The 15,084-nt window shown below is 37.3% G+C and overlaps 1 protein-coding gene across 1 annotated transcript; it reads right to left on the reverse strand.

Moving 5' to 3' along the window:
• Positions 1–10,803: 10,803 nt before the first annotated feature.
• Positions 10,804–13,822, reverse strand: fosab (v-fos FBJ murine osteosarcoma viral oncogene homolog Ab). The gene is made up of 4 exons (XM_039741448.1): positions 13,515–13,822; positions 12,732–12,974; positions 12,261–12,368; positions 10,804–12,158 (listed from the first exon to the last, which is right to left on the reverse strand). The coding sequence occupies exons 1-4, from the start codon at positions 13,653–13,655 to the stop codon at positions 11,493–11,495; spliced, it is 1,158 nt and encodes a 385-aa protein (XP_039597382.1). The 5' UTR covers positions 13,656–13,822; the 3' UTR covers positions 10,804–11,492.
• Positions 13,823–15,084: the final 1,262 nt, after the last annotated feature.

Here is a 15,084-nt window from a genome sequence, read left to right on the forward strand (position 1 = left end):
GCGTAGAAGTCACACCAAAACATGGCGTATGAACAAAAGTTGAAATGTATGTACACACAAAAAAATTCAGGTGCACAATACTGTCTGGAGCCCACTTTCTGAGTGTCACACGGAAACGTATTAGGGTACAGAGAAAAAAAAAAACAGGAACACAGTGAAGATAGAAAGGTCAAAATGTTGACTTTATTCTCAAAATTTCCACTTTAATCTCATAGTTTATTTTGTCAATAAAGTAGAACGTCGTAAACTTCATCATAAAATCGATGGTTAATTTACTAATTTCTCAAATTCCATCGTAACCAAAAGTAGTAAGTTAAATGCTTTGTATTCTATGTGCTTCTTAAATGGGTATCTCTCTCAGGAGCGCGCAGGCACTGATCTCCACAAAGAGCACATTACATTAATGATATTACAGCTCTCTGAACATTTTAGAATACTAAGATGTATACTTGATGTCATTTTCATGATGAAAGTCATTAAAGCATGTATTAAATATGGGGGCACGGTGGCACAGCGATAGCATTGAGCTGGCGCCCTGTCCAGGAATTGTTCTTGCCTCAACCTTCCAGGGATTGTTCCTGCCTCCTGCAAGATGTTTGCTGGGATGTGCGCAACCCTCGATGAAATAATTTATAGCAGCAGTACTGTGTCTGTCAAACATACCAACCCCCAATTCCTGTCCTTCTGTTTTCTTTCTCCACGTAATCAATCGTCACATAATAAGCTCTGTAATAAATGTCAAACCAGCTGTAAGATTAGAATGGCGATGTTCAAAACTTATAAGGAACACTGAAAAATCTTCATAATACATGTTTAATTATTACATCTATCTATCCATCCAGGGTCGCGCCAGTCCCAGCAAACATGCAGCACGAGGCAGTAACAATACCTGGACATGGCGCCTGCTCATCAACCACTGCGCCACCATGCCCCCACATTTTTAATTATTAACAGTATACATTATTTAAATTAACAATTTATCTGTATAATGTAATGCACATACTTATTACATTTCATCTTAAAAATGATATCAAGTATCAAGTCCTAGTATTCTAACAGCTCACAGCTTCAAGAGGATAGCAATTGGAAATCTAATTTGACTTAGTAGCCAGTCATCATCATCTGTAATTACAGTCTGTAATTACTGTAATTGACTGTACTGTACTGTAAAATGACTGTAATTACAGTCTCTTCTATTGAATTACAATGAGATTCAATATGCAAATTCTCCATAAATGTATTTTCCTATAAAATAATAATAACAATAATGATAAAAAAATAATGATAAATATAAATTATGAAAACATAAGTACAATAAACATGTAAATGTTGTACAATGCAGATAGTACAAATGGTTAATAAAGTGGCTCAGGTTGTGCAATGTTACAGTTGTATTGCAAGTTTACAGTGAGGTAATTGTAATTATAAGTACAAGCAGTTCTACCAGGAGAACTTGATGGACTAATTGAGTGAGTTTATACCTCTTGAGATAAAATTGTTTCTGAGCCTCAAGGTCTGTGCAGGAAATCCTATGAAGCATTTGGTGTATTGGAGATGTTCAAATATACTGCAGCATGGCTGAGTGGAATCAATCCAGATGCTGGTGGCTTTCTTGAGGCAGCATGTGCTATAAATGTCATCCAGGTCTGGAAGCTGTATCTCGATAAATCCTCTGCACTCTCGACACAACCTGCTGTACAACTCTCCGATCAGCTGCTGTGCAGCTATGATACCACACTCATATACAATGGGTTAAAATACTCTGAGTGATGCACTGAGAGTATCAACACTAAAGTAGCTATTGGCCATTTCATGTACCATTTTATTGTTACAGGTTGATTACAATCAGGTGTCTTAAATTTATAAGCGATATGCGGTTAATTTCAGTATATTTGATAAAGCCCGTATCATGGATGTGAATTTTAAAAAGGAAAGGGAAACCACACAGGAACAGTATGACTGCTTTGTCGCTGGGTGCCACCAGAAACATGCATACACAAGGGGGCAAGCTGCCGTGATAATGTGTGTGGCTTTATGCAAAGTTTAGTTTTTATACATCGTGATATGAGCATGGAAACAGACGTATGCAACATTTTTGTGTGTTTGCACCGTTTATACATGAGGCCCCAGGTCATTAGATTTTTTTTCTTAATTTCTTTAAATAAGTATAGATTTAAACATAACAGGGCCACCAGTTTATAGAATTGCCCTCCCAATCTAAAACCCACTTAGGGCAAATTTAAAGTCACCAATAAACAACTAGTATATCTTTTGTGTTGTGGAAGGAAAAGCAAAATACCTGGAAGAAACCATACAACCAAAGGGTAGAACATGCAGGCCCTACACAGACAACAACCAGGAGTGAGCTTTGAAACCAGAGTGCTGGATCCATAAGGCAGCAGTCGTTAACTAATTACTGTGCTGCCCTGTTTTGGTATTAATGTTGGAGTTAAATCATTTCTTTATAGAATATACAAAATACATTGAGTTTAAATGATAATGAAGTTTAATTATTTACATTAATTTGTAAATAAAGACGCTGAAGCATTAGGGATAAAGCATTAGGGATAGATAGATAGATAGATAGATAGATAGATAGATAGATAGATAGATAGATAGATAGATAGATAGATAGATAGATAGATAGATAGATAGATAGATAGATAGATAGATAGATAGATAGATAGATAGATAGATAGATAGATAGATAGATAGATAGATAGATAGATAGATAATTTGTCCCTAGGGAGAATGTTATCTTTTTTATCAAAGCTCAGTAAATAAGTAAGTAAATAACTACATAAAAACTATAACAGAACAAACACAACATTACTAAAAAAGAAAGCAAATTCTGACTTAGCTATAGATACAAAGATAAAAAGAGCAGTCAAAGTGAGGCATTAGAATAATTTAATACACATACTGCACACAAAAGCACAATTACAATTTGGAATATTTTGATTTAAAAATATTTTCATTATGATTAATGTTTCAGTACATTATAACTGAAATAGAAATATGTCAATTATTATAAAAAAGAATGTAAACATTTCAAAAAAAATCAGAAAGAAAATTATCAATACAAATGTGAACTTTTATATATTTATAGATGGATGTTTAATAAAGAAATGCAAATAAATATTACAGGAATTTAAAGGACAATAATTACAAATTGAAGAAGAAACAAAAACTGGAAGTAATACAAGGATATACATTTAAAATGAATTAATTCTAAATGAAACATCTGTCTTTTATAACCTACTAGCCATATTACCTTAGGTAACAGAATAAAATTTAAAATATTTGATATTTCTTGCCCAACATGTACCTTCAGTGCTCCTCATATGCCTTTCCTCTGCATCTGTGTGTGTCTAAACCTTCCTTGCCCGGCGCTCTCTTTCTCTCTCGAGTGTGTTGCTGTAAAGCCTGATTCTTAGACTCTTGCCATTTTGAGGTGCCCTGCTCAGATCCTGTCCGCTTTTAGAGTTCCAGTCTTTGAGGGCAACTCTTGGCTTGCCTCCAACGCCTTCACTCCTCAATGTGTGTCTCAACCTCTCTTTCCCAGCACTTCCTCTTCTAACCGCGTAATCAAAATTAAACTGACCGGACCGGACACACACACAGAACATAGCATTTTTTTTTATATAGTAGACAGATAGATGTCCTCTGTTTGATATGTTATACTTCTGGTTATACTATTTATAAATATGTACATAGCTTAATTAAATATGTGAAGTTGCACAATAATAAAATATTATTTACAAAACTAAAAAAAATCTAGCATTGATAGAAATCATTATACTGTACTATCAAAACCAATGCAACATTTTTCCTGAACATATTATAAAAATGTACTGACATTATCACAAAGCTTTCTGCCTTTCATTTTGGTGTTCATTTTACAGATGTCCAAGATACCCAATGAGCTAATTTATGCTGAATATTCAAAAATACATTTATAAATACAAGTGAGAAACAAAACATAGTGATGCACATTTGTCTACTGCATATAAACTGACACCCCGTCCTGGGTTGCTTTGTGCCTGAGGGCGCTTAGGCAGGCTCCAGATTCACATGACCCTAAATCAAAAGAAGATGACTCAGGTAACAGATGGAAATGCACTGATCATAGAATAATATAATCATATGTAATCATAGCTAGATTATGCAATTAATTTACACACCTTTATTTGATTTCATTATTTAGTATAGCACCTTTAAAGGTGCATGCCACCCACAAAGCATTCTTCTTTCACAGTCTTCACAGAGATGCATGTGTACAATTCAAGCATGGGCAGGATTTGTACAGTTCTGGCAGTCAGAGAGAGCTAGTACGGAAATGTAGGCATGCAACACTAAGTTCACACCCATAACCCACTAGGCCATTATTCACTTTTTATTACTAACTGGAAAAGTGGGTTTGAAAATGGGTAGACTTCCAGTCTGGGTGGAGTGAATATTTCAGTTTAATCCGCTTTTGGCTACACACTATGAACAATAAATGTCCGTCTCTCTCTAAACGGATTACTGTATCTGGTTGTTTTTGTACTTTTAAACAGAGAGGTATTAACCTGCAGCACTATACTTTGTACACAGTACTTCTAAAAAAAGAACTCTTTTATTAGTATCATTAGATTTGGGAGATCCTAGTATTTGGGGGATCGCCCATCTCTGCAGGCTGTTTTGGGCAGAGAGAAACCTTTTGTACAACTAGCTGATTTGGTAAGCAATACAGATGGAGCTCTTCTAGCACATGACGACGGTGAAATCACTATATTAACTGTGAACAATTCAGGTTTGGTCATAGGTGCAGTTATCAATGAAGCCAACCTTGTTAACAACCTGTTGATTAAAGTATCTGTTACACAGAAACAAATCAGGAACTTCCATTGTTTACAAACCTAAGCAGCTGTGCCATTCTCTTGAAGAAAATAAAGATGCTGTCTTTTTCATCTGCACTTTCCTCCCATACCACACACTAGAAAAATCAACTCAGCCTGACTACCCAGCAGTGGCTGACAGCTGGCCTCCATGCAGAAAAAGACAATCATAAGAATGCTAAGAGCACCATGTCTGAGGGGATTTACAGTATGTATTCTTGTTAGAGTAAGCCTGCGTAGTGTGAGGTGTCATATGATCCTTGATTAAAAGATTTTAGTGCTGCATATTCCCCACCACAACTTGTGGAGACTTCATGAGATTCATTACACACAGAGTGATATATTTCAAGTGTTTATGTGTTTTCATTTTGGTGATTATGGCCTACAGGTAATGAAAATTTAAAATTCACTATCTCAGAAAATTAGAATATTACATAAGACCAATACAAAAAAAAGAATTTTAATACAGAAATGTTGGCCTGCTGAAAAGTATCTCCACGTATGCTCTCAGTACTTGAGTCGGGGCTCCTTTTGCTTGAATTACTGCATCATTGCAGCATGGCATAGAGGCGATCAGCCTGTGGCACTTCTGAGGTGTTATGGAAGCCCAGGATGCTTTGTTCGCGGCCTTCAGCTCGTCTGCATTGCTGACTCTGGTGCCTCTCATCTTCCTCTTGACAATACCCCATAGATTCTATATGGGGTTTAGGTCAGGTGAGTTTGCTGGTCAATCAAGCACAGTGATACCACGGTCATTTAAGCAGGTATTGGTACTTTTGCCACTGAAATAAATTAACTTTTCGATGATATTCTAATTTATTGAGATGCACCTGTATTTCACTGTAACTGCAACTCTCGTTATCTTACAACTGTCAAAATGTTAGCCATAGACAACAGAAGGAATTCAAAGGCACTGACGCATCTTTCTTAAGGAAAGCATTACCTGTGCAGTGCCAGGAAAATTGGGTTCAAATTCCTGTCCAATTTTTTATCCATGTGGAGTTTGCATGACAAACAGGAGTTTTCATCCCAGGTTTTACAGAAGGTGTTTGGGTGTGCGTTAGGCTGGCAAGAAAGTCGAATTGGCCTGACGTGATTGTGGGTGCGTGTTTAAGTGTGCCATGTTGTGAGCTTGTGCTCCACAGTGTACCCAATACCACCTGTGAATATGTTCTGGCCTCCTGCATCTGCATCATAACTAAATTAGAAAATCAATGAATGAATATATTCACCCTATAACCTTTATATGGCATACAGAGTATTTCTGTTACTGTAAATGTGGCTGACAGTTGATAGATTCATATGAAAGGAACTATTTAACTTAAGATAGATAAAATAGTGTATTTTAATGACTAAGTTAATGGACTGTAACCCACTCCTGACTCGCCATTGAAAACTGGGCAAGTCACTTCTCTTGGCATTGCTCACAACTGTGGAAATTTAAACCTGTGCAACTGTGATTTGTAAGCTGTTCGACGGTGACACTAGTAATGTGTGACGAGGACACTACCAGTTGTCAGTCTGCGGTCTGATTCAGCTTTTATTTACCAGCTTGTCTACATTGCACTCCCTGATCATTGCCTCTTTAGACTTAATCCTGCTCAGGTCTGATATGTTCACATTTTTGATACTGTGGAATAATTGCTGGTATTTATTGCTGCTGCCTTGCTTAATGTTTCTTTTCTTTCACAAAAGTAAACTTTCATTTACTCAGTACAAAATACAATATGTAAAGTAACTTTTTCATATTCAAAGCTCATACCAATTACATTTTCTCTCCCAGATGAATTACAATTCCTATTTTAGCATATCCCGCTCCATGACACAGTATAACAAAAACATTCTCGTTGATGACCATCATATTCCCGTATTTTTTTTTTTTTATAACTAAAATCATCTTCTTTCCAAAATACTGGAACAACGTCCATTATACATTCTTTTATCTGTGGCTACTACGCCTTGTCCTTTATTACAGTTTCATCTTTGATGATGCTGCACCAGTTGGGACTGTCAACAAATACTTTATTTTGTACTGAAAAAGAATGGAGTTCAATGATTTAATTGTGAAATGGACAGATGTTTGTAATTAAACTGAAACCTTCACACACTGGAATAAGAGATGTGGAATTAAATTTAAATGCTTTTTGCATGGATAGCACGATTAACCGCAGGGAGTTCTGACCTTTTAGTATAGCTACAGTAAATTAGCAGCGAATATAATGTACTGAGAACATGTAGAACCCTGTAATCAGTCAAAACTCAGAATCCTTACATTTATTTTAAAACGACATTATTAAACCTTTTAGTGTAATCTATAAAGCAGTTGAACAGTTTAAAATTCAGTTAAGACACCGTTAGAATACATTTCACCTAGTGATACAAAAGTCACAATTCATATAAAACAAAGTGTTCAGTTACGATCATCAGAAGCTACACAATGTTTTTGAATTAACTGTGTAATTTAAAAGAGTGCCCAAAAATAACATGGAAGTATGAATTTCTCTGAATTCCATTCTTACTATTCTGATGCTGCCACTACCATCAAACTATATTTATTTTTGATAGCACCTTTCTTTCACAAGGGGAACTGGAGAGTTGAACAGGCAAACTGAAAGTCAACTCATCTTCCATAAAAATACATTAGCTACAGTACTGTAGTGTGCAGCGCTTGCACCCTGGCTTGACTGCTCTGTTTTTATGTTCATAGTGTTTATGATTACTCATAATCCAGGTGAGCAATAAGAGTGGCCTTGTGCAAGTGAATGTGTGGTGCCATCTGGGAATATTTTCCTCTAACAGGGATAGCCCAGAGTTGCGATTGTTTAGCCATTCAAGGCAGGACTGAGGAGCGGCTCGGATGAGTAGTCGATTACTCTTTAGCACTACATAACCATGGGGAACCCGGGGTTAAATGACTAATAAACGGCCTGATGACTCCTGGGGAAAACGCCAACTCTCTGTACCCCTTCTCTGAGAACAATGGATATAGAAAAGAAATGGCTGGGTGTTTTTATTAGTATTCTCAGTGTGACCTGAAATCCTACAGAGTTCTGTTAAGGATAAATCAACTGTTGTTTAAAGGTGTTTAATTGAAATTGCAAAGTAATGGTGAATTAAATTTGTCTGCAAAAACAATCACGCTCAAAGTGGCTTACCATTTTAGTCCATAGTACAAGTTTTTACATATACTGTATATATGTTTCGGGTTGGTTTTTCATACAATAGTATCACTGGCAGGTTAAGTGAGTTTCTTAGGGTCACACCATGAATCAAAGGTGGGGACAGGACTGGCAGCCTTGTCATTTGAACACCACAATTCTGCTCTGCAGGAGCTCCGTTTGCTTTTGAATCAAAATGCAGTCCCTGCTTACAGCATTGCTTTACCTTGATTCAACTTTTCCATCAGAAAAGCCCAAGAGTGTGTAACAGTTCTAAAAATCACAGAAAAATGCAGAGACCAAATAAGAAAATAAAGACAGAAGACTGCTTAATTTAATGTTATCACTGCAAGAACATGTACTGAAACAGTGTAGGAAATATGGAAAAATCTAATAGGGTGAATACTTCACTTTAACTTTACGTTCTACCATAATCCAAACTTTGAAGTAAGTAAGGTAGTTATTTTAGACAAGGAAGACAGACGTCACAAGGTAAGGCAGTCATACTCACCGATTGTGTCACTGGAGAGTGGCGACATGTGGCATGTCGATTAGCACATGCAAGCCAGAATTTCAGTGCACCCTGTACATGTGACAATAATGACCCTATTAATCCATGTCTGATACAGTGTTACTATGATTATACAGTATTGTGTACATTATTTTAAAAAAGGCATTGGGGAACAAACAAATGTATGAGTATTCTAAACACACTTCTTCTCTGTAGGCTAAATTGCTACCTGCACCAGTATGTCAATCAGCTCAGTTTTCATTAGACATCAATGTTTGCGTGAACACTATGGCAAATGACCAACTTTCGAGTAAACAGGTTGTAACTCACAGTCAAAACATGCCCTCAATCAAAGATGCATTTATTTAAAGCACGGGTGACTTGGTAACACAGCATTACTGCCCCATGGATCCAGCATCCTGGGTTCTACCCAATGCACAGTACAATCTGTGTGGAGTTAGCATGTTCTCCCTGTATCTATACTTGGGTTTCCAGCCTCCCTGTAACTTTCTCAAACCTGCCTGATGCAATTCAGGGTCATGCGTGGCTAGAGCCAACCCTAGAAATCTAAGTTAACCTAATCTATACATTTTTAGGATCAGCTCCGGCCACAAATGACCCTGAAATGCATCAGGCAGGTTTGAGAATATTCCGGGGAGGCTTGAAACTCTGGCTGTAAATCATGTTGAATTACATTAACTATTTAGATGTCTGAAAGTTTGGGGGCAAGGTGATTAGCGTCACTGCATCACATGCCCACAGCACTGGTTCAAACACAAATCTGGGCACTCTCTGTGTGTGTTCAACTCCTGGCACGCCAGTTTTCCACCAAAAGATGTGGATATGAGGTAAAGTTGTAACTCTCAACTGGTCCAGCATCCCTTGGCTGGCAAGCACTTCTGGATTTACTCTCGCCTTGAACCCATTGACGCCGGGATTATTGTGAAGAAAGATACCGGTGCCTTCATAAAAGCAAGCGTTCATAAAAAAAAAAAAAAAAAGTATACCGTATAGCCAAGAGGTAAAGAAATCGAAACGCGAACACCTCAAAGATGAGGCCACAACACTCAGCAAAACATCTTTTGTCCAGAAAGTCGATCCCTGGATGGGAACTGGTGCGCCACTTCAAATGGCGAGAAGGGAGTCTCGTTACGAAGAAATCGATTAAACAAAAAACGTAAATGTAAACGAAGAAGTAGGGGGAAAAAAATGTCACATCTCTGCCAACAATGCCCGACACGCCAGAATATTATTTTTAAAAATACTTTCCAGGCCCTCAAGATGCCACGCAGCCTTAATCTCTTCTGTATTTGCCTAGAGACTAACGAGAGAAAAAAAGACGATTTCCATGGCAACGGCGCACGTGCGCGGCGAGTCGTTCACTCGCGAAAAGAATAATCTAGCGTACACTCTGACGTCGCCAGTTTCCAGAAATTTCCATCCCACTCCGTTGGCAACAGAGATTGCCCATATATGTACACGGAAACGTGACGTCATGGCGCTTGCGTGTCAAGGTCATGCTTTTTTTTTTTAAACTAATACGCATTGACGTTACCCACTGACGTTCGCTCGTGCCCATAGAAACGGAGCGTTATTGCAACGTAGTGACAAGCCTTAACCAAACGCGAAGGCTTTTATTTTTAGAGGCACTTTATAAAAATAGCTGGTTTGTTCTGTTAAGGGGCGCACTGTTAAAATGTTTTAATAATTACAGGAATCTTGCAGAGGTACATCTCGACGTGAGAAAAACTGGGGAGGTAGCAGAGAGTGTACCACATTACAAAAAGTAATCTGAATATGGACAAAACACGACGACCTGTAATTTAAAGTCGATAACAATCAAGTGTTCATTAAAAAAAATAAAGTAATTTAAGAAAAAGTATCAAAATTACTGAACTCATAGCTACGGCCGTGCTATTTTAAAAGTACCATCTGAGAGATGTTCGGTAAATACGACAGGTGACATACTTCAAAGCAGCCATGAAATAATTTCAGCTGTTAAATGGCATAACCAGAAAACGAATATATTTGCATTTGAAAAATATTATGTGTGGGAATAAAACGTCAGCATAGAGGGCAATAAAAGACATCTATGGTCACATCCCTTAAGCAATTAGGTACAATGGCTGAACACGACAGGGTATTGAAAGACTTTGTCTTTCCTAGTCAATAATAAAAAGTATTAATGCAGAATTCAATTTTTTCTGAAAAACATGTTACGTATTTTACACACAAACACTCCAAGTACATGAACTGTATTTAATATATATATTTATTAACTATATAACAATGAGCAATTAATGCTGAATTACTTCTTTTGCAGGTTTACTGACCAACATTTCAGAAGGTAGAAAAATAAAATAAAAAAATATAAATATTAAAGTCTTGTATAACTTAATTAAAATAAAAAAAAAGAAATGTTTTCACAGAAAACTTTGCTTTATACAAATTTTCAAACCACTCAATGGATGAAGTAAAAAGGTGGGTACGACCAGGGCTACAATGACTCTGAATCTAGGATAATAAACATGGAAGATTGTACAAAAATTTACTTATACTAAGAAAATCTAAAATTTAAAGACATGTTTCTGTTGAAATATATAACTCACTATTGCAGTTACATATATTGTCAGATCATCTGCACAATACATCTTTAAATTAATTAGCACCAAAAAAATTTATATTTTACTAACAGATATTAACAAAGCATGTTTCAACATGCTTATAAATATGCTTTTAAAATATTTAGCAAAATAATAACAACAACAACAGCAACATGCCAAGTTTTGCTACATATGCAGAAAAAAAAATACTACTTTATTTATTATCAAGCTAATAAAATTACTTAGAGGTATTTCCCTGCCAGAGTCCTAGAAACTACATACCCTGTATATTAAAAGGAAACAATGTCAGCCAATTCAGTAATACATTTTGCTACATCTCTTACAATGCCAACAAAGTAGGAGAACTAAGAGAATCTGAAGACTGTTCATTGCTGCTGCTGCCTCTCCTGTGGAGCTCCCCGCAATATGGGAGTGATTCAGTTTCTGGATAGCTAAATGTAAATGAGGAGGTGTATGTAGTACAGGATGGCGTACAGGTCACAACAGGAGTGCACAGTGGCTCCAGGTCGGTTGCTACAGACGTATAAAGTGGTTCCCAGTCCGCTAGAGCAAAAGAACTGGAAAGGTCCATTTCAGGGACTGATCTAGCCGTTTCCAAGCTTGTCTTCTTGAATGTAAACAGATCATCCAGGGGTTCTTCTTTTATGTGCAAAGAACCGTCAAGGGCAGACAGTTGTACTGTAGACATGGAAGCAACAGGTGCAGCACTCCTAGAAATAGTCGAGTCTTTGGAAGGTGCGGTCACAGGGGTCACGGAAGCAGTACTGACTGGAACAGCACTTTGGATATAAAAGTCAGAATCTTCACATATACTCTTCAGCTGTGGAGAAACCATGGACTCTGGAAAGCAAACATTCAGATCTGCAGAGATCTTGCAGACAGGTTTATGAGCTGCCAGAATAAATTCTAATTTTTCCTTTTCTTTCATGAGGCTGGCAATTTCATTCTGCAGGGCGGACTTCTCATCTTCCAGGGTGTCTGTTTCCTGAAAAGAAAATATGGGCTTGAGTAAAACTGAAGAGCAAAATCAGTAATAAAATGGGTGCAAGTGGCTAAATTGAAGATGATAAAAAAACAGTAAACTTACAGCTTGTAAAGTGTCTGTAAGTTCTCTCCTCCTGTTACGACATTTAGCTGCAGCCATCTTATTCCTTTCCCTTCTGACCCTTCTTTTTTCATCTTCTTCTGGGGAAAGCTATTAAAAAAAAAATACAAAATAAGAGGCATTCCAGTTAGTTTCCTTATCCCCCCATTGTTATGTGAAATTGCAAACTGCCCATGCACTTGCTGTATAATAGAACTTTTAAAAGAATATTTTTTCAGAGCTACTGCAACAGACAACTTTAAAACACTAGCTAGTGTCGAACTGCAGTACAGCAATCATGGCATGCATGATGAAAGATATGGTTTTGGTGGGGCCTGGGTCTTATAGTAGAAATCAGGCATAGTCTTAAATTGCATCTTTTCCATGGCGCGAAAGCCGAGCTCATACTGCATTCCATACGTATACAGTTTATAACTTGATTATGCAATTTTCTGAAAGGAAATGTTAAAATACCTGTTCGTTCTTCCCTCTTCTGCCAGTGCTTCGTGCTTTATTCCCTGGTGTTTTGAGTATGCCCGCCCTGGGGTAGATAGCGCTAGATCCTTGCAGTGCATAGGGATGCGAAGTTCCATGAGACGGTGCCACTGACGAGATGAGCGTGGTCGGCTGCACCATCCACTGCAGATCGGGGCTCGTGGAGATGGCAGTGACAGTGGGGATGAAAGAGGCGCTGGAGATGGACAAATCGGAGAAATCCTTCAAAAAGAAAGAAGAAAACGATACATCGTAAGTGTGCAGTCTTAAAACACGGCATTCAATTCTTTTGACAGGTCTGTGGTATTATAATAATAAGTTGGAGCCCACGACGTCATTGATGACGCATTTATCAAAGTAAAGACTGGCGTTAACATTGCTGCTTGAACTGCAAGCCTGGTCTGATGTTGTAACTCGCAATTCTGTTGAATTTCTCATAAACAACTGCATTGTTTATTTTACTTATTTACAATGACACTGTTTTATGCGTTGATACAAATTGTGTTTAATGTGATTTGATTGGTATAGGACTTATTCGTCGGTTTCTGAATCCACTTTTCCAGTATAGTATCGCTCCAAGTTAGTATCTAATTGAAAACCAGAATTCAACGGACAAAAACATGAACACTACCCATTATTTAAATTTGTTCATATAAACAGAGTTACAAAGAAGCAACTAATTATGAGTACGACCATGCATATGCTCTTCTACTTTCAAAGTTGAATCTACAAAAGTAAAGAGTACTACTGCTCCGTACGTACCTGCGCCTTACTGACTGGAGAGCCCATGCTGGAGTACGAATCAGCAGGGGAGTGATAGTATGGAAGGTTGTCTCCGGCTGGAGAGGCAGTGCTGCAGCGGGAAGACGAGTCGTATTCTGTGCCGAAACTTTGGTACATCATCCTGGCTACGAAGTGCGCTCCAAGCCAGACCCAGAAAAGTGGCTTTAAAACCAGTCGCCGTTCAAAACGCCGGTCTATTAGTCTCCTTCAGCTGCTCGCCAAGTGTTTAAGTGAGAGCTACCTCTGTACCTCCTAGCGTTCGTTTTTGCTGTTTAGCGAATTTGACAGCGGGGCTGTGCTTTTATACTGTAATTTCCGGAACCTGCGAAAACTTTTATGAATTGACATGCTATACGGAAGAATCCAATTGGTGGGTTTCTTTCTTAATTTGATTAATATCAATTTTACGATAAGGTAAACAAGTTAAAACGGAGACATGTGAATCAAATCAAACATATTTAATCATTCAAGCAGGTTAATGAATGATTTGAAATAAAAATGTTGAACAAGGCATCGGTCTTTGACCCCTATTTTTGGCTACAATGGAACCTTCTGCGGCATCCCGATTACGTAAATAACCTTATATGGAATGCATCCTGTCAGAGGCTGGGCTAAACTGGTTAATGTGTACTTTACCTAGAAACTGCGGCGTTGTAAGCATTTGCCCTGTAGTTGGTTGCGAAGCAAAAGTGTTTGCGGGAAGAAAGATAATCAATTTGACGTTTAAAGACAACCATTCAAATAAACAAATGCCATGGACGATGTAAACATCAATTACAGTCGCCTCTGTTTAATAGTTTACCCTTACAATATTTTTTAAAAAGATTTAGATTTGAGGATATAGCGGGTTGGATAATGGATGGATGGATTTAGATTTGTCAAGATGAATTATACCCAAAACGTTGTCTGCCCTGCAAGTCCTTTTAGATGGAATGGTGTTTACCTCAGAAAAGTGCGTTGACGAAAAACAGATTAAGTTCATTAACATACCCATAATACTAGAACATATATAAATCTGAAACTACATTTTACATTGTTTGCCCTTGAAATCCAATATATATATATATATATATATATATATATATATATATATATATATATATATATATATATAAATGTGAAACAAGTATGTGTGTGTTGATAATTTCTGTAAATAAATTAATATAGCGTCCTACCTTAATAATAATTAAAATTAAAGCTGAAAGCAGATCATTATTTACTTAATACATCCACTAACACATCATCAAGAAATGCCCATTAAACAACCTTGATGTGAATCTCTTTTGAACATGCTGTCACTTCATGCAATGTAAATGTTTGATGGTAGAAGAAATAAATGATTCAAGATTTAGATTTTATTTATTTGTCACACGTACACACCCAGGGGCATTTAGTGAAAAATACCATAAGTGCATCTCAGTGAGCAGCCTGTGCTGTGCAATTCAGTTAAAAAAGTATACATCCATCCATCATCCAACCCGCTATATCCTAACTACAGGGGTCTACTGGAGCCAATCCCAGCCAACACAGGGCGCAAGGCAGGAAACAA

Source organism: Polypterus senegalus, chromosome 18 (genome assembly GCF_016835505.1).
Source record: "Polypterus senegalus isolate Bchr_013 chromosome 18, ASM1683550v1, whole genome shotgun sequence".
Classification (NCBI taxonomy): Eukaryota; Metazoa; Chordata; class Cladistia; order Polypteriformes; family Polypteridae; genus Polypterus; species Polypterus senegalus.

What these genes read in the sequence shown, in the direction of transcription:
- fosab (XM_039741448.1), bottom strand. Translation starts at nt 13,655, where the DNA reads ATGATGTACCAAAGTTTCGGCACAGAATACGACTCGTCTTCCCGCTGC. An exon ending in GAAGAGGGAAGAACGAACAG is followed by an intron (nt 12,369 to 12,731) that starts GTATTTTAACAT and finishes TTTTTTTAATAG; the next exon opens with CTTTCCCCAGAAGAAGATGA. An exon ending in TTACAGACACTTTACAAGCT is followed by an intron (nt 12,159 to 12,260) that starts GTAAGTTTACTG and finishes TTTTCTTTTCAG; the next exon opens with GAAACAGACACCCTGGAAGA.